At 41.5% G+C, this 20,148-nt stretch overlaps 1 protein-coding gene across 5 annotated transcripts; it reads left to right on the top strand.

The window, feature by feature from the left end:
- Positions 1-9,427: 9,427 nt before the first annotated feature.
- Positions 9,428-19,311, top strand: sertm1 (serine rich and transmembrane domain containing 1). Of its 5 annotated transcripts, none has more exons than XM_030069055.1 (3): positions 12,285-12,321; positions 13,258-13,312; positions 18,149-19,311. In XM_030069055.1, the coding sequence occupies exon 3, from the start codon at positions 18,154-18,156 to the stop codon at positions 18,496-18,498; it is 345 nt and encodes a 114-aa protein (XP_029924915.1). In that variant the 5' UTR covers positions 12,285-12,321; positions 13,258-13,312; positions 18,149-18,153; the 3' UTR covers positions 18,499-19,311. The 5 variants fall into 5 exon arrangements, with proteins under 5 accessions (XP_029924918.1, XP_029924914.1, XP_029924915.1 ...); XM_030069056.1 differs by lacking the exon at positions 12,285-12,321 and adding an exon at positions 12,389-12,485; XM_030069058.1 differs by lacking the exons at positions 12,285-12,321; positions 13,258-13,312 and adding an exon at positions 9,428-9,812 and having other exon boundaries at positions 18,153-19,311.
- Positions 19,312-20,148: the final 837 nt, after the last annotated feature.

Here is a 20,148-nt window from a genome sequence, read left to right as displayed (position 1 = left end):
GGTGTTCAGCAATGGTCGCTAAGTACTTGGTTGCTGCTTCAGTGTTACTCAGTAGTTGCTAAGGCCTACTAAGTGATGGCTAAGGTGACCGAAGCGGTTGCTATAGTGAACTAAATAGCTGTGAGCTGTTTCTAGGTGCATGTTAGGATGTTACAAAGTGGTTGGTGGGAAGGAGTTGCTAGGATGTTCCAAGTGGGTTGCTGTGAATTTCCACGTGATTACTAAGTGGCTGCTGGGGTTCTTACTAGGGTTGCTAGGGTGTGTGCATATTGAAAGCAGTTTGGATGGGATTAGTCTCTCATAGCCAGACCTATCTTATCTTGGTGCTGTGTCAGTGCTGGAGAAAGGTCTGACTGAACCCAGTATCATTCTGCTACAGGAGAAAAAAACTTTCTGGCCTGTTTGTATTTCTCTAAACCAACCACAATCATGTTGGAGGGTGCAACGCCCAGGATGCAGCAGTGGTGACCTTGAAAAATAGTGCTGGGGGGGAACTTATGTTGGTTTTCACTGGACTTATTAAAACCACACATGATTTAATATCTGTACGTAGCTCTTGCAGAACATTATTTAACCAGTATCACAGAGAATTGTGTGAAATGGAACAAATCGGTACATTGGTAAATACATACTAACTCACAGGCTGTTGCTGTTGTTTCACATAGTGATGTGGATTTTGAAGGGGAGGAGAATTTCCAACTGAAGTAGTCGCCCAATGGCAGGCTTATACTAAAAAAAAAAAAAAAGAGACAAAGCTTAGGGTGAGGATAATAAATATACACACATAGCCACAAATTTTCGCTTTTCTCTTTTTCTCTACATAGGATAGCATCAAAAAATGGTCATTGTAAGATGGACCTTGGAGGCTGAAGAGGAAGGGTGCTATGAGATGGGCTTTATCGCTCAGGCAGTGGTTACCTTGACAAGTCACTCTTCAAATTTATGGTACTAAAATGTGATGTATCCATGTATAAAACATAACAGCAGATTTTTTTTTTTTCTGTTTATTACACAATTCTGAGGTTGTGTGATTAGAGATCGGGACATGGCATTCACAACTGAAAAGTTTCACATGTCAAAGAATACATAATTGATGGGTGCAAAGTTAAGCACATACTGGATTTAAAAAGAAATCCAGGAGTCCTCTGAATCAACTTGTGTGTTTTCAATTATTTACCACAGTACAACAATAGATGTAAGGCAATTGTTGATTGTATATTGTATGGATAAATTAGGTAAAAAGATGGCAACACCTGTGTCATGAGATAGCAGGGTGATTTAGACTCTGGGGTTACATGTGCCCTGACTAAGCTGGCTGTGGTCCCATTTGATCCTTTTTCTGTGTCATTCCTGTTTCCCCTCAGCCTTTTTAGTGTCTTGACATGGAGAGCATAACCAGAGCAGCAGACTCTCTATAGCTGTAGTTACAGGTGATAAAACATAAACCGCCAAAGGCAAGAAACTGGCAAGCCTCACATTTCGTCTGGGTGATGCAAGACTTTCCTGCACCAGCCTGCAATTTCTACATCCTCCACTAGATGGCAGGTGCTGTCTTCAGTGCCATTGGTTTGATGCGTCTCATCTACAGTAAATATCATCAGACCAAGGTTTTGATATTGTTGTCTTGTTAAACATTTTTTAAGAAGGCCTAGTGAAATCATGTGTGTATAACCTCAAAAAAGACAAATTTCAGACGTATTTCTTATTTGAATTAAAACTAAGCACAGGCATTTAGTGTGACCCAGTGCTACATCATCTTCTAAATTACTTGAGAACCTCTGCTCACCCAAATCCCTCAGGAATGGTGCAAACCAGTGAAATGCTCAGTTGATTAAAATACCAAAGCCTCTCTTACTCAAATTTCATATTGCATTTTTCATAATGTCTTTTTGTGTGGTTTCACTGTGTCAGCAAATTCCTACACATAATACCATTTATTCAGTGTGTGTTGGTAAACCAGTCAGTTTGTGTTGCATGGTTATTTTCTTTCTTTCTTTCTTTCTTTCTTGACCAGGGAAGTTAACTTAGGTCACATTGTTATTCACTGCGAGGACCTGGGGGAGTGACCACAGAGGCAGGTATGGAGGCTTGTGCACACACACACACACACACACACACACACACACACACACACACACACACACACACACACACACACACTCTGCAGCCACAATCTTATACTGTTGGCTACTGTGCAGCTCCACTGGAGCAGTTTGGGATTAAGGTTTCCAATCTCCAACCTTCTGTTTACAAGCCGACTTCCTGAATCATCACCATTTTACTGTTTTATTTTATTTATTCATTTATTTATTTATTTTTCTATCTAGTATGAAGTCGGTTTACTGTTGCAAATGTGCTCCCTCTGCTCCTTTACCCCAGATCAGTATTTCCCAGCCTTATTTTCATTTTTTAATGGCAAATAGAATTGAACTTGAGGAACATGATTTCTTTAAAAGTAATCCAAATCTTGACCCAGCAGTTAATTTAAAAAACAATTCTCTGATTCTCCACAAAAGTTGAATGTCCAGAGCCCTGTGATAATGGAGACACTGTCCACCAGTCATACTTATTCCAATCTGACAAGGACATCCAATCCTAACTTTGAGGTTGAGGTTATAACCACGGGAGATCATCTCCTGGCTTCTTCTGCTTTATTCCAGATTGTTCATCATTTTAAACAGCTTGGCGAAGGGTGGCAAAAATGTTCCAAATGGATAGATAACATTTTGCAATGAAACTCATCAAATATAGATGTGATCACATATTTAGTCCTCCTAATCCAAAGGGCTTTTTACTTTTATCTTTTTCCTTGCCAAGATATCTCAAGTTGAGACAGAGAGCTTTTTCACATTGTGCCAAACCGTCTTTGAAGAAAGCCCCTTGGGGTTCGTACCACTGACTTCGGAGAACGAGAACAAGTAGCAGGAGGAGGGGCCGGTCTACATCAGGAGGTGGACTGCCTTCACAGAAATGATCACCAGGCCAAGTTACCTCCAGATGACCGTTCAAAGGGAGGAATAAAGCTTTCATGCAGTCATCTATCATTCCTTTTAGCCAGGTGCGCATATGTATTTTTTTTTCTTTTTTTTGCCAAATTTAAAGATAAGAGTCATTTCAGTTGAACATTCATACTCTCAGATGTCTGGTGGTTTGATTTGATGTTATTTTATTAATCCCATGTCAATACTCAATCCCCCAAACCTTATCATAGCTCAAAATACATCGGCTATCTAAATGTTGACTCCAGTGATTACGAATTGCAAATATAAACAAACTTTGCTTCGAAATGATGTAAAACCGAACTATGAGTCCTTGTCTTAAAAGCTCAGATAATACAGTGTCAAAAGAGTGACAAAAGTGAAAAAATAACTTCAGGACTATGTATCACCAGGTGTTTCATCACAAGGTGGCATAAAACCATATTATATGTCAGACGCTTATGGACTTGTTTTCTCTAAACAAAATGTAATTCAGCTATTGTTGCAACCGCATTTGTGTAATAATATGATGGAATTTCGAGAGATGCAATCCAGCCAGTCGAGAATATGCAAGGAGATCTGACACTGTGTTGGAATAATGACATGCCAGGAATTTTTTTTTTTTTTTTTTTGACAGGTAAAATCACACCTATCTTAAAAATGAAACTGTAGTCTTTACCGACAACACAAAGCAAAATAATATTTTAAACAAATGAATGAGTATTGCATTGAACTTATTAGAACAATACCAAATGTTTTGTGTTTTTGAATCCATTTTGAAAATACTGGTGCACAATATCAGAATCACATGCAGTTATTCAGCTCATTCATTTGTGCATGGCTGTTTTAAGGGCTGTGATGGTTATCATTTGCCTCAAATACAAAGGTGGAGGGGAACAAATGAAAAATTAAATGAAAATAATGAGGACAAGGGACAGTGATAATCAAGAATAATTTACTGCTGTATCCAGAGATAAGGCGCAGCAGAAGCAAGGAAATATCCTTAGTTATTTGGTCCAGTGAAGATGGTCTGCTGTGGCTATTCTCTCTTCTGGAAATAAAATCAATATCTGTTCACGCTCTGCTGAGAAGAGAGACTGAGGCATCCAGACACACAAACATACTCACAGACACACCTGCTGTAAATGCTCATACATGCACACACACACACAGTCAAATATGTATGCATGCGCACAAACAAACACACATGGGATCTGTTAGGAGACCAAACTCTCTCTTTCTCTCTTAACAACCCCCCTCTCTCTCATTTCCACCCGGTCCCTAAACAGATGCAGATTGCATATGGCAGATAGCACTGGGCTCCTGCCACTGCATTAGAGTGATGTATTGCTGCTGACAGGCTTGGGCCAGATGAGTCGGGGTTTAAAGCATCACCTTTAAGACACAGTGCCTTCCCGGAGCATCCTCTGACTGAAGCTGGACACCTCTCATCACTCACCTGAAGGCTCCCTCAGGTTGACTCATCCCTCACAACACAGAGAGCTGTCTGTGCCCACAGGGATCAGTCACGGGACACGTGGTTTCAATATCAATACGAACACAGCAGGACAGGTTGAACAAGCCACTGACTAAGAAGAGGCTGTTTATTATTTTTATTTTTTTATTTTTTTTCTGACAGAGCTAAGATTATTTGAAACCGGTTAATGAGCCTCTGACAGTCCATACATACAGCACTAATACATATACAAAAATGTATATTTTAATGTATCACGCTGAAACTGTGCTTTGTTGTACATGTAATAGTTTTTACTGTTGTATGTGTAACGGGTTTTCAAAGTCTGAGACTGTGGACCTCCCTTCAGACAACGTTTGGAAAAAGGCCTCCTCCCTTAGTTTAGCTCTCGTCCTTGAAATCAATGGGATCATGTAGCAGCAACTTGGTCCCATAGACACTCAAATAATTGAGCAAAGATAGCCTAGTAGTTGTTGTTTGGCATAACTTCAGACTACTCCAAATATATGAAAAGGTCTGACTCCTAAGGCGTTTATTGGTTTATCTGACTCTGGGAAGGTAGGAAAAACAGTAACATTACCCAAAACTATTGTATCTCTGCACTCTCTTTAACCAAATGATAGACATGAAGCCCATTTTACAGAGCAATCTCATTTTGATAACTAATAAAAATATTAGAAATCTTTCATGAGCATCTTTTTCACTTTCAGTCTTTGAACTTACCCTGAAACTGTTTGGAGCCCCGTCTCTCACTTTGAAAACCTCTGGTAAATATGTTTAGAGAAATATTGATCAGTCTGCATTGTCTCTGAAAAAGTAAACATCACAAACTGAATTAAACTAAAGTTAACCAGTTCCTAGTTCATACTGGGACAATGCTGTGTCCTTTCCTTATATAATACTTGGTTTCTGCTGACAGAATTTAATGCTACCCAATGACATCTCTTTTCCTGTTCTTCTCTCCATCACATTCATTTTCCATTTTCCATGAGACCCTCCCCCACACACTCATGCAACTAATCACAGCAGGGGTCCATAATTATCCAGCCAGTTTAGTAAATCGTTTGGGAAAGCACTACATCATAGAAGCCCACCATTTTTTTACACACCATCAATTGATTGGCTGGACCCCAGAGCAACCTTTATCAACCGCTGAGAGTGAATACACGTTAACTACTGTCTGTCCCTCCCATAGGGGCCTCCGTCTATCTATCTATCTATCTATCTATCTATCTATCTATCTAGCTAGCTAGCTAGCTATCTAGCTAGCTATCTAGCTATGTATCTAGCTATCTATGTTAGATTTCACAACAGTAGCCTTGGTGTATGTGTTGAGCTTTAATGCCTTTATTCAATATAATAACCCCCTTCCTCTCATACTCCTCATTTGTTGTAATCAAAGGGCCTATTTTGCTTAAAGACCATGATTTAGAAATTTTGGTAATATATTCTGGGGTGTTATGCTTCAGAGTGATGCCAATCTGCTCTAATAACAAGACCATCACTGTAATGAACCCTGGCATGAAAAGAAAAAGAGCTCTGAGGGAGTGGGCGGTATGACAAAACTGAGAGCTCTAATTGTCTGTCTCTTATGATAGCAGGATAATAATGCTGCCTGGACTGGGACAATACTACACACACGTACTCACAAACACACACACACACACACAGAGAGAGAGACGGTGTCACCAGGGTGCCCGAGGCTCACTTTACACAGTATCGCAGCATGTGGCAATAACCATAATGATGTGACAAACCTTTGATGAAAGTTTAATTGTTTGCTTTTTGGGGTTTTCTGACTCTCTTTCTCTTTGTTGGCTATTCAGAATCATCTGGGGAGGAAGACAGTGAAGGAGGAGGAGAGACAGAGGGCAAGAGAGAGAGAGTAAAATCAACTTCAATGGGTATTCATTGACTGACAGAGAGAGAGAAGCTGAATAACAGTGCTGGAAGGAGAGTTGTCGTGGCTCCTCTCTCTGCATCTCTTACCTTTCATGGCTATAGCCTCTCTATGCATCGCATCTCACAAAATTCCCCATGCCTGAGCCACTGAACTTATGAATTATGAATTTCTGAAGAGTACATTTTTTTTTTTTTTTTTTTTTTAAATTTGCAATTTAAGGGCGCAGAATCTTCGGTGCGCTAAATTATTCATGTATTCAAATGAATCCGACTTTGAGGACATTTTTTCCCCCTTTCTTCTCTTCTTTCATGAATTTAAAGTGTACACTTCCAAAAGGACAGCGCAAAATTGACTAGACGATTAGTGTTAAAGGGTTTCAGGGAACAGAACGTGATCTCAAAAGCGGTATGTCCAGTTTTGGGTCTGTTTTAACTCGCTTTGAACTCACTTGACGTGTTGTTTTGTTTTCGTCTCTGTTGTTATTCTGGACAAATATAATGGCTACCAGACTGGCTTCTGTGCAAATGCGCCTCAGTATGTTTTCCCAGCTCCTTGCCCTTGGTTCTGTGGACTTCACTTGTGCAAGAGATAAAAAGCTGAAGTGCAGGGTATATTTACGGCTGTTGTCAACTCGTCAGTTTCTTTGTAAAAGAGTGGAACATCACATGATTCTTCACAACATGTATTTTGTCTCTTTTTTTTTTTGTCTGTGAGGAAAAATTTGCCAGTGGGCAGAGGTAATCCCACTTGTTTCCAATGCTAATCAAAAAGTTCTTGACTAAAAGTATAATTTTCTTAATGCTTGTGGGCAGATCTACCTTATTCTGCCTTGTTTCAATATATTTATACTTGCTCCCAGAAAAAAATCCTCAAGCAAGTGAAACTGCATTGGAAACAAGTGGGATTATCTCATCCCACTGGCAGATTTCCTCACTTATTTTAAGAAAAATACAATTTTAGAACTAAATGTGAGACTTAATGACTTGTAAAGATGGAGATATTTTGCAGTGAAGGAAAAGAAACAGGATTCTTCAGCTTTCAAGTTCTCAAGTTTCATGGTTTCCGGACTTGTAACACAATATATTTGTAACTAATGTCTTCACACTTTGCCTGTCTGTCATCACAGAGCCTGTTGTTGTTCACATGGGTTTAGCCAACTGAGCTTGGCAACCCCCCACCCTGCTTTACCCAAAATAGTCCCTAAATGCAGATTCACACCCTGTTGCTGCATGTCTCCCCCTCATTAGCATGCAGTGCAGAGACTGGTGTCCTCACAAGGGCAGCGCTTGGATGGCATGGAATCAGAACAGACCGGGATATCAGGGAATGACACGGAATCGGCGGCCACTTCCTCGCCTTCTGGGATTAGTGACAAAAGCCAGCCGAGGCCAGAGCTCTTATCTCCATCCCTCAGTCCTCTCTCTCCCTCTCTCACACACACACAGAAACACACACAGATACAAAAGCACAAATGAATACACACACAAGCACGCTCATGCACACAATAGAAAAGCGTACATGGATGCACACAAGTTTGTGTACACACACAAGTATATACAGCCTTAATTAGCACTGAGCATATCCTCAATTTAGCCTCAATAGGAAACAAGGAATCATGGGATGAACAAGGGTTGCGAGTGATAGGCTGTGACAGGTGGAGAAGAGGTCTTGCAGACTGTGATTAGTAGAATGGAGGTCAGGGGGAAATAATTATTGAAATAATTAAATGATGTGCCATGCTCATCCTCCACACTGCCCTCCGTTTCCTCCTCATCACTGTCAACTCCAGGAAAAGCAGCTATAGTGTCTCGGTTAAATATTTAGCCACAAAAGCTGAGTTTTTTTGGATGAGTCAAATCAAATCTAATGAAAAATATATTCACCTACATACATATGCTCTTTAGTTGAATCCTAGACCTTTCCAGAGCTGTCAAATTTTTATCCAAAGTGCACATGAGCACCAGCCATGCTGGTGAGGGCTGGAGTTGGACCTGGGATAGAGTTATCTTCCTCTCATCCCTCCTCTCTCTGTTCTCTGCTGCTATTCCCCTCTGGTGTGTGTGGCAGTGGGCAGATGGCAGAAGATAGAGGCATCTGTGGAGGAGGAGGTGCTTTTTTCCCCATCACAGAGCAGGGACAGGTATCATCTGCCACACGAATAACACTTTCATGAATATCATTAGGTTGCTAACAAGCATATACTTGATATTCATAAGCATGCACAGATAGTAACCATACGATGCACCTTTACTTGAAGTGTTTCATTCCAAAATGAGATATCCATTATCCATTTGAAAAAAAAAAAAAAATGACGCTTACTCTTAGCTTATAATTGCTCGTATCAAAATAAAGCACCCCAAAAGCACATTTGGGGTCACCTTAAATCCTTTGTTTACAAAATGCTTTTGACGATACAAACAGCTGTGTTTTAATGACAGGTGAATTTAGAAGCAGCATTTTTCCTCAAAATGGATCAATAGCATTTTGGAGAGACGGTGTTCATTTTTCACTTTATGAAATTATAAAATGAATTGGCTCAGTGGTTCTGTGGCTCTTTTGACAGGCTGGGTCCAGGGTCTTGTCAGGGGAGCCGAGCCTGCCAGCGCAACGGAAACCAGCCACTGCTCACCACTGTGTCACTGACGCAGTTTACAGAGAACAGAGACAGGAGACCGGACACTGGTAATCTCCCTCACATACACACACATAAACACTGATGATGAGAATTGATGCTTTAAATCAATAAAACCAGGATTATGTGTATAATGTTTGGCTAGGTGTGTAAATTATTGAGTGCTGTGTCTATCTATGTTCCATGCCCATCTCTGTATTTACTTATCTCTGTCCATATATTAATGATCTAATAGAAAATGAGTAAAATGAACACAAGGGTGAGCCAAAGAAACAGGGCTGACAGTTAACGTGATAATTATCGAGAGGTGGTGAACGGCCGAGAGAGAAGTGGGAGGGAGGAGACAGAAAGGGTGGGAGGGTGGGATGGGATGGCGGGAGGGGGTGGCACATCAGACATTTAGAGTGAGCACTACACTCTCTCTCCTCTCCTCTCCTCTCCTCTCCTCTCCTCTCCTCTTCACAACCTCTCCAGTAAAACAGTTGGATCATTCATTATCTACAGCCTCTCACTCACGGGGTGTCTGTTTATGCCTCTTATTACTGAAATCTGTTTCTGAATGTGAGTGTCTCACTCACCGAGGCGACCCACATCTGACAGTGTCAACTCCAGCTGTAGTGCCTCTGGCTTGTGTGTGCACTGTGGAAAGTGCATCTGAGAGTGTGTGTTGCATTGTGAGAGAACAAGAGAGGGGACTAGTCTCGCAGGGAAGATCTCCAGGGCAATATATCAGGATTGTTCGGCTGAAAGACGGAAAAAAAGAGCAGAATGGACTCCTGGGGGATGTGAAAGAGACACCGGAAGAGCTGCCATACATATAAACAGGTCTGTAACAATGTCTATACCCTGTAATATGATTTATGCTGTAGGATACGTCTGGCTGAAATGTGGTGAAAATTGTTTGGAGAGGCAGACAGAGAGGGGTCGATGGCTGTCTTAAGTGCTATTATGCAAAGTATGAGGAGAATGGGGAAGAATGCAAATACTGTTCATCTCAAAGTAATCAGTTTCTTAGCAGTCCCTGGCAACTTTAGTGCAAAACACTTTCCCACTTCATCACAGCATGTAGAGAGTGTGAGAACAAAGAGTGTTACAGTCTGACAGACAGAGAGAGAGAGAGAGAGAGAGAGAGGAAGAGTTGAAAATAGAGGAAGAAAGCAGGAGAAAAATATAAATGTCAACTGAAGTGAGTTGCAGCACCCAGTTAACAAGGTTAACGACGGGGCCAGGAATTCACTCACTCTATTCATCCACCAACTTAGGGAGATGAGTGGGCTTCCTATGGTCGTTGAGACAGAGAGAGAGACGGGGAGAGTGAGAGATGAAAGGAGCAATTGTACCCTGGGATTCAAAGAAAAAAGGAAGAGAGCATAAAGTGCCTTCTGAGACAGCAATGACCACAGACCACGGTCTGTTGCTTCAAATGACGTATGACTTTTCTACCTCATAATAATAAGCTGACTTACGATGAGCTGCAAGAGTCAGTCTCAAGCTGCGAGCTAATTCACAGGAATCAGGAGCAATTAACAGATGTGAGGTGAAAAAATACAATCCACCGTAGGAATGAAGCAAACAAGTAAACAAGTACACTCTCATGGACACAGAAACACGCACGCACGCACGCACACACTCACAAACACACACACAGATACACTCACACACTCAGACAGAACATAGACATCAAAGCATAAGAGCTCATTATCCGCATTGGCCACTGACCAAAAAAGCTTCAATACTTCCTATTCATAATGATCACTACTTCTGACTGAGTTTCAACTTGTATAACCTTGCTGTCGGTTATAATTATCCCTTTCTAAATTTTTGAGCTCTCATTCCAAATTGGCCCTTAATCCCCGCTTTCATGTGCTGAATATCTGAGAGAAATAGATAAAAGTTGAGCGGCTCTTCTCGACCTCTGGTGCCGCTCCGAGAGAGCTCAGGTGGGCTGTGGGATTTTGTAAAGTGTAAAGAAAATGAAGGTACAATAAAAAACATTTGGTTATTATGCTGTTACAATATTAGATCCTTTCAAATGCAGCCAATCTGACATGATCATGTTTCACGAGCTTCCGCTGCATATAATTCTGGAGCCTTGTTGTCTGTTTATTGGTTTATATTAAAGGTATATTTATAATATATGATCACACGCGCTTTTAAAGGACATACTATAAAGGTGACTTGTGAAACAATCAAAGTTAATCTTCACAGACAGAGAAAGGTGGCGCTCCAAAAACAAATAATACCTGAGGGTGTTTAGTTGATAGCCAAAACGCATCATCATGTATGTGGCAAAGGGTATATTTTTAAATATGTTGAAGTTCTAATGACCTGAAAAATGGAGACATCTGGAATAAGTCATTTTTGGGAAGCCAAAAACATTAAGAAGAAACTCTGTCACTCTACTGCACAATCAGGGTTAATTTTATCATCAGGTGGGAAACTGATTTGGTCACTGTGCAGAAATTTTACAAAGTATAAGAACCAAAATGAGGTAATAACTTAAAACACCTGGAAAACAGTACAAAAAATGACAAGGACAAGCATGACAAACACTTACAAGAACGATGATGGAGCCTCAAACCAATGGAGAAATATAATTAAAGGAATAAAACAGACCTTGGCCCATACCATCATCATATCTATCCTACTTCATGCCACAGGCTGCCCTGTTAGCATAAAAAAAAAAAGTAAATCTATATATTTCTCATTACCACTAATGGTCTCATTTGTAAAATTAAAACTGAACTTTCAGCCACTGGATTGTTAATCGCCTGTAGCACAAAATAAATTTTTATCTTGTTGATTTAAATTTACGCTGAAATGCATAACTCTAGATTTCGATGGGCTGTGACTGCTCCTACAGAATTCAGGAGTAACTAGATGGGAGGGACGATTTTGGATGTGAACCAGAACGACATGGATTTGTGACGTCTCAGTGAAGAGTGGCATCGCTGGAAATTAATTAAGAACCACTGATGTAAAACATATTTGAAAGTTGAAAGCATTGTTATAGCTGAACTGGCTGAGATAAAGAGATAGGGAGCATGGCAGTCTGTTGCCTGAGTGGAAGAGCTTGTGCATGTATTGTAACTTGGAACCGAATGCAGATACAAAGAGGCAGGTGTGCGATATAAAATACACTACTTAAAGTAAAATATCCAGGTAACCAACAGATAGATATAAGGATGTGGAATGCAAACATATGGAAAGCACACTAGACAGCTTGGCAAAGACTAGTGTGTGCCGTGTCTCTATACTTGTGAAGACTGTTTAGTGATGAGGAACAGCTGGTGCAGGGAGGAGCTGGGCTGAGCTGGTTTCAGATCGGGAACAGGTGTGTATATTGATGGGGAAAACTGTGAAACCTAGTGGACAGGACTGGAACAACACGACCTGAAAGATAAACAACAAACACTACTGCGCAACACAAACAGACAACACACCAGGGATGAAGGTGGAGACGAGGATGGTGAAGCAGACGGAGGCTCAACAGTGCGTGTGTGTACATGTGTCTGTGCATGTGAATGAAAAAGCCTTGGTATTTTTGCTATTTGCCCAGCGCTCCGCCCGTTCAGCTATGTGGCATGAATACAACATGAGAAAGTATGCACACACACACACACACACACACACACACACACACACAGACACACACACACACATAGGCGCACACACACATAGGCACACACACACACACACGCACACACACACACACACACACACACACACACATAGGCGCACACACACAGGCACACACACACACAGGCACACACACACACACACACACACACACACATACACAAATATGGCCAAATGTCATGACATTTTGCCACACATGGATCATAGTCCATTATTCATGAAGTTCTGCTAGTACCAGAAGAGAATAGCAAAGAGAATGTGTCTACTGGGAAGTGTGTTCATGTGTGTACATGTATGTGCAAGTCCATGTGTATGTGTGTGTGTGTGTACACTAAACCTTCCAGTAATGGCTGTGGCATTTATTTATCTCAACAAATCTTTTATTAGAAAAAGGCTATTATGAGACAGTCTTACCCTGTCTATTTTTAGCCATGTATAATCAAACAAACCCTTACTGACCGAAAAAGGTCCTTCAATGCAAAATCAATATGAATCGTCTCATTAAAGTGAAAGTCTCCTTCCATCATACAATTTACAGCCAGCCTGTTGCTGTATCCTGGTTTGAGCTTTCTAAATTTCTTCATCACCTGAATAAGCTCCTCCTCTGCCTTCCATGTTGTACAAATTGTAGGTCGACTGAAGTGAAGAGGAAGCCACCAAATTCACTGAGGACAAAAATACTTAAGGTGAGAAGTGTGCTACAGAGTTATTGTAGCACTTATTATTGTACACTTTTTAGATTGTCAAGAAGTAGAGCTTTACATGGTTGTGCAATGAAAAGACAAGATAGCCCCCGGCAGCCTGAACAGAGAGCGAAAGGAAGGGAAGCCTTCTGCAGGACATCTCTGATGAGCTCCACACTGGAAGTGCAAGGATGGAGAGGAGACTGAAACACTGTAGGTCCTTGTTGGTCCTTGTTGACAATGGGGGGAAGAGAATCCTTAAAGTCACTGAACATCTCCAAGCTAGAAGAGTTAGGATGGAACAGAACTGAGAAATGGAAACAGAGAAGTGTCTGGCAGCAGAGATGGTTGCCCTCCAGAAGCGGCTGCATGACGCATACCATCAGCAGACATTCAATCAGTTGGTTGCTAAACTGTATCAAGACCAAATGAAAGACCTTGAGGCTGAGTTTGTCCAGTCATCCTGAGACGTCCAGCTTCATTTTTTTTGGCAGAGAAATACTGAGCATCTGCATTCCAATATGAATTAGGCTATTGTTGCTAGACTCCATTATCAGGGACTGTTAGAACCACAAAGAGGCCATGACATGAGGCTTTCAATCAAGATCATTTCTGCCCAGAGAGAGGTCGAGGTGCAGCTTGAGACCACGCTGGAATGATGAAGTGAATCTGAGACTGAACAGGCTTCGCTCTTCAGTGGGAAGCAAGAGGCTCTGAATGCCTTGGAACAACTGAGGTCCTGTCTGCAGAAGATGGAAAGTGAGAGCAAGAGCAGCAAGCAGCAGCTACAGAAGGTTGTGTTCAACCTGGAAAACTGTTAACAGACTGCTGAGGTGACTGAGGCCTCCATTCTGGAGAACAGCAGAAGTCTGAAAAAGCAACCAGAGCTTGACAGCCTACTGAGGACCAGCAAGGACACTGCCTCAGGGTTTGAGGGTCACCTGAAGTCCAGTAAAGAGCAAATGAGTTTTCAGCTGGTCTAGCAGGGAAGAGATACATATATTCTCTTTGTTCAGAAGGAGGAGGTACTTTCTGCCCAGAAAAATGAAACGAAGCCCATCTTCAGCAGCCATCAGAGAGTAACATGTTCTCTCAGTCTCAAGAGGGAAAGTACTCTCATCTGATGAAAGCTGGCCAAAGTGCAGGCCACTGTTCCCAATGTGAAAAGAGGTAAAAAGGAAACTGAAGATCAGCTGGCCACCAACAACACTCAGTAGAACAAAGAGAGAGCCCTCAAGTGGCTAAACTCTTCAGGCAAAAGCTGGCAAAAAGGGACAATTTGGAGAAAAATAAAATCAAGACCCTTTAGCTTCAACGGAAAGAAGCTGAAGATAAAATGAAGGTAGAAGGGAAGGATCAGGATGTGGAACTGAACCAAAAGATCCAACCACTGGAGGTGCCGCTACAGGTAGAGCTAGATGAGATGTTTTTTTTTTTTTTTTTTTTTAAGCTTTAGAACAAATATTTCTGTTTTAGTTTTGGCGATAATGTCTGAAACTATCTTCAACATCTGTAAAAAGAAAAAGAACAAAGGATGCATGGCTGCATTCTTCAGCACAAAGCAGGCCTCTTCCCACCAAAACCACCAAACAAGCCAAGGTCACTCTCAACACTGACAAAATTTTCCCATACAAAGATCTATCTTTTTGACACTTTGACTCTTTTTTAGTCTCTGTGTTGTCTTTGTTACACTTGCTACTAGAGCTAAAGACAAGCACTATCAGTATGTGTTATGGTTCAGTGTGTGTGTACATGTTTATGTGTGTGACCTCTTTAGCCTCAGTGGGACTGGCCTGCCCTCTCAAAGTAGATTAGCTTGAAAAAGAACTGAAAATACCTTGTTGCCTGGATACAAAAAGCATCATTAAGCACAATTATCAGCCACTTCAGCTAACGATGAGCAACCTTCATTACAGATTTAAAAACAACGTAACATCAATGACAACAACTGATATTATACAGGAAAGAGTAGGAGGGAAAGACAGAGAAGGATGCAGGATAAGAAGAGACAAAACAAATGAGAATAACAATGGCACAGAGGAGGGGAGGAGAGGGAAATTACAGAGGAACCCATGAGAAAATTCTGAGGCCATATAGGTCTATAATTTATTTGGATCCCCTTAGTCACTACTAAGGTGGCAACTACTCTTCCTGAGGTCCACACAATATATGACTCATCACTTTGTGTACGTAGTCATTTAATGGGTTGAAGATATATTTTTTCAGAGATTTGTCAGCTAATATAACAAAAACATTTATTGTGTTGTGAACCGTTTTGAGATTGCAACAGGTTTGCTCATTTAATATTTTACATTTACACTTGAGGCATGTATTTCACACTCTTATCCAGAGGAATTTATAAGCAGCTAGGGGTTCAGTGTCTTTCTCAAAGTCACCTTGAAAAAAACCTGACTGACTGAATGGCTGACTTCATTCTTTCACTCTCCTAAAAAATGAATTTGCGAGGTTTAAAAGAGCCTTGTTTGTGACTTGGAAAATTTTATAAGTTTGGGAAACGTGATGTATTTTATAAAGCTGCTCTGGTGCAAAGGAAATTAGGATTCAGCTGTGTGATGAACAGTCCTCCAACCACTGACTCGTTTTTTCACCACAGTGCACTCCCTTGGTCTATCTGGGTTTAGTCAGGTTAGAATGGTGGTTATTACCATGAGCACCACAAATGTGTTTAATCTTGCTAGATTGAAATTTGATAAAGGCAGCCGCCTCTGAGCTCTATATGGAGGGAAACCCCTGCATATTGTCAGATCATTTTTTAGAGACCCTGCAAATTATCACAAATCATGTCTTTAGGGGAGCTTATGTCTTAGAGAAGGTTCCTCTGTAGTTCGCACCCTGGTTGTAAACACTGAAGAAATCCAGACCTGGATTTAGAAATATAGCCTGCCAAGAAAGTTGGAGCTTGCTTTCTACATCTGCAATTCAAAGTCATATATAACTACACTCAAATTCTCGATGGCCAAATAATTCTTTAACTGACAGTAAAGAAAGGAAATGCTGTTAGATGCCAGATGGAAGCCAGAGCAGATAGAAAAACAATTACAAGTACATGGTGGAGAGGGTAGTGTCCATGCAGTGAATATCAATATCAACATCAACTCTGAACTCAGACAAAATTCTGCTGGAGGAGTTCAAGTTTTGCAAGAGAGAGAAAGAGAACGATAAAGTTAACATGAAGCGGCGAGAGAGTTTTTCATTGAGCTGGGAAGAGATCTGGGAGAATTTGGAACCGAAAAGCAGAGCCGGGGCAAGAGAGCGCGCAATCACACAAGGGAGACAAAAAAAGAGATTAGCCTAAGTCCATCCTATCTCATTATGCCTTGTATGTCCCTGAAGGTATCGTAGGCTGCAAATTAAAGTCATCTCTACCATCCGGAGACACACAGAGAGAGAGAGAGAGAGAGAGAGAGAGAGCAAGACAGGGACAGAAATCAAGTGAGGGAGAAAGGGAATGAGAGGGAGGGAAAAAGTGGAGAAGAAAAGACTTTGGGGACAGAGCGCATTGCTTAAAACTTCAAAAGCTACATTATTTCAATACAAGATTAAGAAAATACATTTCATTCCCAGAATGCCACACAGCTACTGTAGCTAACCCCTAACTCCCATCATATTACCATCTCTACCCAGTGTCACAGAGTGAGTCAAAATGAGAATGGATGAATTAACCCGTGCCACTGCACTCCTGAGTGTAAAGCAGTTAGTCAGGCAAACATACACTAGATGGAGGAAATGCATAGGCATGAAATGGAGAAGAAGGAAGAGAGAGAAAGTCAAGGAGAGCTGTTAGATGAAGAAAAATGGGCACTTTCCACAGTGAGATTTAGACTGTGCACTGACCTCTCAGCTATGGTAAATTATTCCTGCCTTTGAAGTGTCTTTTTCCTCTGTCATAGATCAAGCCAAGACACAAGGCTGTCCTAACCCAAATACACCACCACCTCACCGCCTTAGCTCCCTCCCCCCACACCCCTGTCTCTCTCTTTCTCACTCTCTCTCACCCACACACAGACTGGGACAGTTCTACATTAAATTGGTCCATGCATGATGCTTTCCCACTTAAACAGTCACATCGTGTGGTCAATTTTGTCTCATACATTCCTAAGCAATGTGAGAGTGGTGGCACTACTTATATGCAATGCATAGATATCAGGCACAGATGTGCAGGCGAGGGGTTTGCTTTCTATTGTTCCTGTAAAAGCTGATTAGGGGGAGTGATGATGAATGTTTAATTTCATCAGATAAGAAGCCCTACATTTACCAGCATATGCAGCTCCAGGCACACAGCCTGAGAGGCATCTGATGAGACAAGCACTCCCCCTGCTGTCTCGACATTGATGGGAGTTTCACACCACTGCAGAGTCTCATACTTTAACAATATATAAGCAGTCCTACTGCATGGCATCCCAAGCCTTTTACTGTGTGGGACCCTGACTGAACTCTGCGCTAAAGGACCCCAGCCGAGAAGATTGTTGCAGTTAGTTATGATGATTTAGTACAGAATTGCAGGGCTGTCTAGTGCAAGGCAGGGAAACCCATAATCTGCCTGACTCAAGCTTTCAATAGCAATCTGATGATTGCTATTGAAATAAATATGTAAATAAACAAATAAATTTAATAAAAATGTTCATGTATATATAGATATAGATATATAGATGTATATTAAAATGAAAAACACAAAGGATTGTTTGCAGCTGCTGATGCCTCTAAGGTTTATCAGATAATTAGTGTATCATGAAATTCAGTTATTGTGTATCTCTGTAGTTTTACTCTAAACCTTACTCATATTCTCTCTCTCTCCTGCCAATCCCTCTGGAACCTCAGCCAGGATGTCAGGGATGGACGTCCCATTATTGGTTGACCATAACGAGACGGGACTCTCTCCAGTGGACAACGGGACCTTCCTCCGCTTCTCTCCAACCTCCGTTTCCACGTCAGCGGCCGCCTCCTCACCAGGACGGACAGGGAATGTTTACGTTTACGTGTGGATCTTCCTGGGCCTGCTGGTGTTCCTGCTGACGCTGCTCATCATCTCCCTCCACAGGCTGAAGAACATCATCACGTCCTCCTCCTCTGTCCCTGACTGCAGCAGCGAGGGGGGGAGCTCCTTCACCAACATGGAGATCTGCAGCATCTCCTCTCAGAGGTCCACCATCTCCTCGCTGTCCAGCTGAGGGAGCACACACACACAAAAACACAGACATGAGGGAATGAGCATTCCCATCTGTGTATGCGCTTTCATGCAGACACAGACAGGCAAGCATGCATACACACAACACACAGGCTACCAGAGGTCAAGCATCACCTGTCTGCCTCTCTGTCACTGTCTCTCTCTCTCACACACACACATGCACACACATCCTGAGCCTGAGGGGAGCTGACAGCGTGACATGTCCATCCATGCATGCATTTTCTTCTCATCCCTGTGGTCCACTGAATTTGCTGTGTGAGAGGAATTTGATAAACTCATTAACTACTTCCCAACTAAGACTCATGGGAAATATTGTTCACGATGTTCTGAGGAGGACTTGAGGGGTGAGAGTGTAAACTACTTTGAGTCTTATCCCAATGGACTGAGACTTACGAACCTGAAACCCTGCCTCATCCAGGAACAAACATGATGAGGCAATATATTCTTTCTTCTCTTTTTATAAAATGAATGACTTGTACTGCGTATTTCAGTTTAGAGCCAAAACATTGTTTTCATGTGACGCTTTGTACAGTATATCCTCCCTAACATCTGTAGAATGAATTGCAAAATCAGCATTCAAAGTGATTGATATTAAAGGCCAATACTTTGTACAGAAGTGCATGCTTATGCCTCACTTGTTTTGGAAGCTGTCGCTACATAAAATAATAACAATAATAAATATAATGCATAACAAACTGAAAGGGTAACACTCTAGGTTTTATTTATAAGACTGACATACTGTGACACAATTGCTGAACATGAACATAAATGAATATTTTTGACTCTTGTCATTAAGTGCCCTTCAGTCAGTGATGTTTCTTTGCCTGCTATGTTTGCATTTGCCTTCATCATGAAAGCTTGATAATAGCCAAGACAATGGTAACTTTACATGGAAGGCGTCATTGTCAGCGTTTTCATAAAGAACTTCACCAGTGCATTCCAAGCTGTACGCACAGTGGTGGCATTCTAATAAAAATAAAATTTAATGGAACTAACAATTAAGTAATTCAACTGATTTCCCAAAGAAGACAAGTCAGGTTGCCCATTAGCAACTTAGATTCCCCTTTACAATACTAGTTCTACTCAGTTCCATTTCTATGGGAATGATGCTTAATGACAACAGTTACTGCACTTTTATTTATACTGTTCATGTCTACATGGGTCTTATGACCACACCTTCAAACAGTTGGGTTTCATTACTTAACAAAGTCTAGAAAAATGTCTATAACCTAAAAGAAGGTCAGGTGAGAGAAATACTGCTGTGTATTGGGAGGTTGAGAGAGAAATGTTGGGTAAAAAAAAAAAAAAAGAAGGTTGCCACGTTAGACCGCTGACAGGTAAGCAGCTTCTGTCTGTAGCTACAGACAGGCCAGGTCGAGAGAGACACAGACTACACGATGAATATCTCAGGTTGAGTGACGGCCCCGGCGCTGTGGCGGATTGCCCTCTCCTGCCTGTCAGCTCAATACTGTATGGAATCACGTCTGTCTCCATGGCGACTGAACCGTGAGACTTGTGTTCGGCTGTCAGCCACCTCTGTATTTCAGGCTTAAGCTGGCTGTTATTTCCGACCTCCCTCCCCACATGCCGGCAAAAACAGTGAGGCCTAATTCATTCAAAAGTAACTCAAAAC

Source organism: Myripristis murdjan, chromosome 14 (genome assembly GCF_902150065.1).
Source record: "Myripristis murdjan chromosome 14, fMyrMur1.1, whole genome shotgun sequence".
Lineage (NCBI taxonomy): Eukaryota > Metazoa > Chordata > Actinopteri > Holocentriformes > Holocentridae > Myripristis > Myripristis murdjan.
Note: the sequence above shows the minus strand (reverse complement) of the source record. Positions and strands in the feature narration are given on the sequence as shown.

What these genes read in the sequence shown, in the direction of transcription:
- sertm1 (XM_030069058.1), top strand. Translation starts at nt 18,154, where the DNA reads ATGTCAGGGATGGACGTCCCATTATTGGTTGACCATAACGAGACGGGA.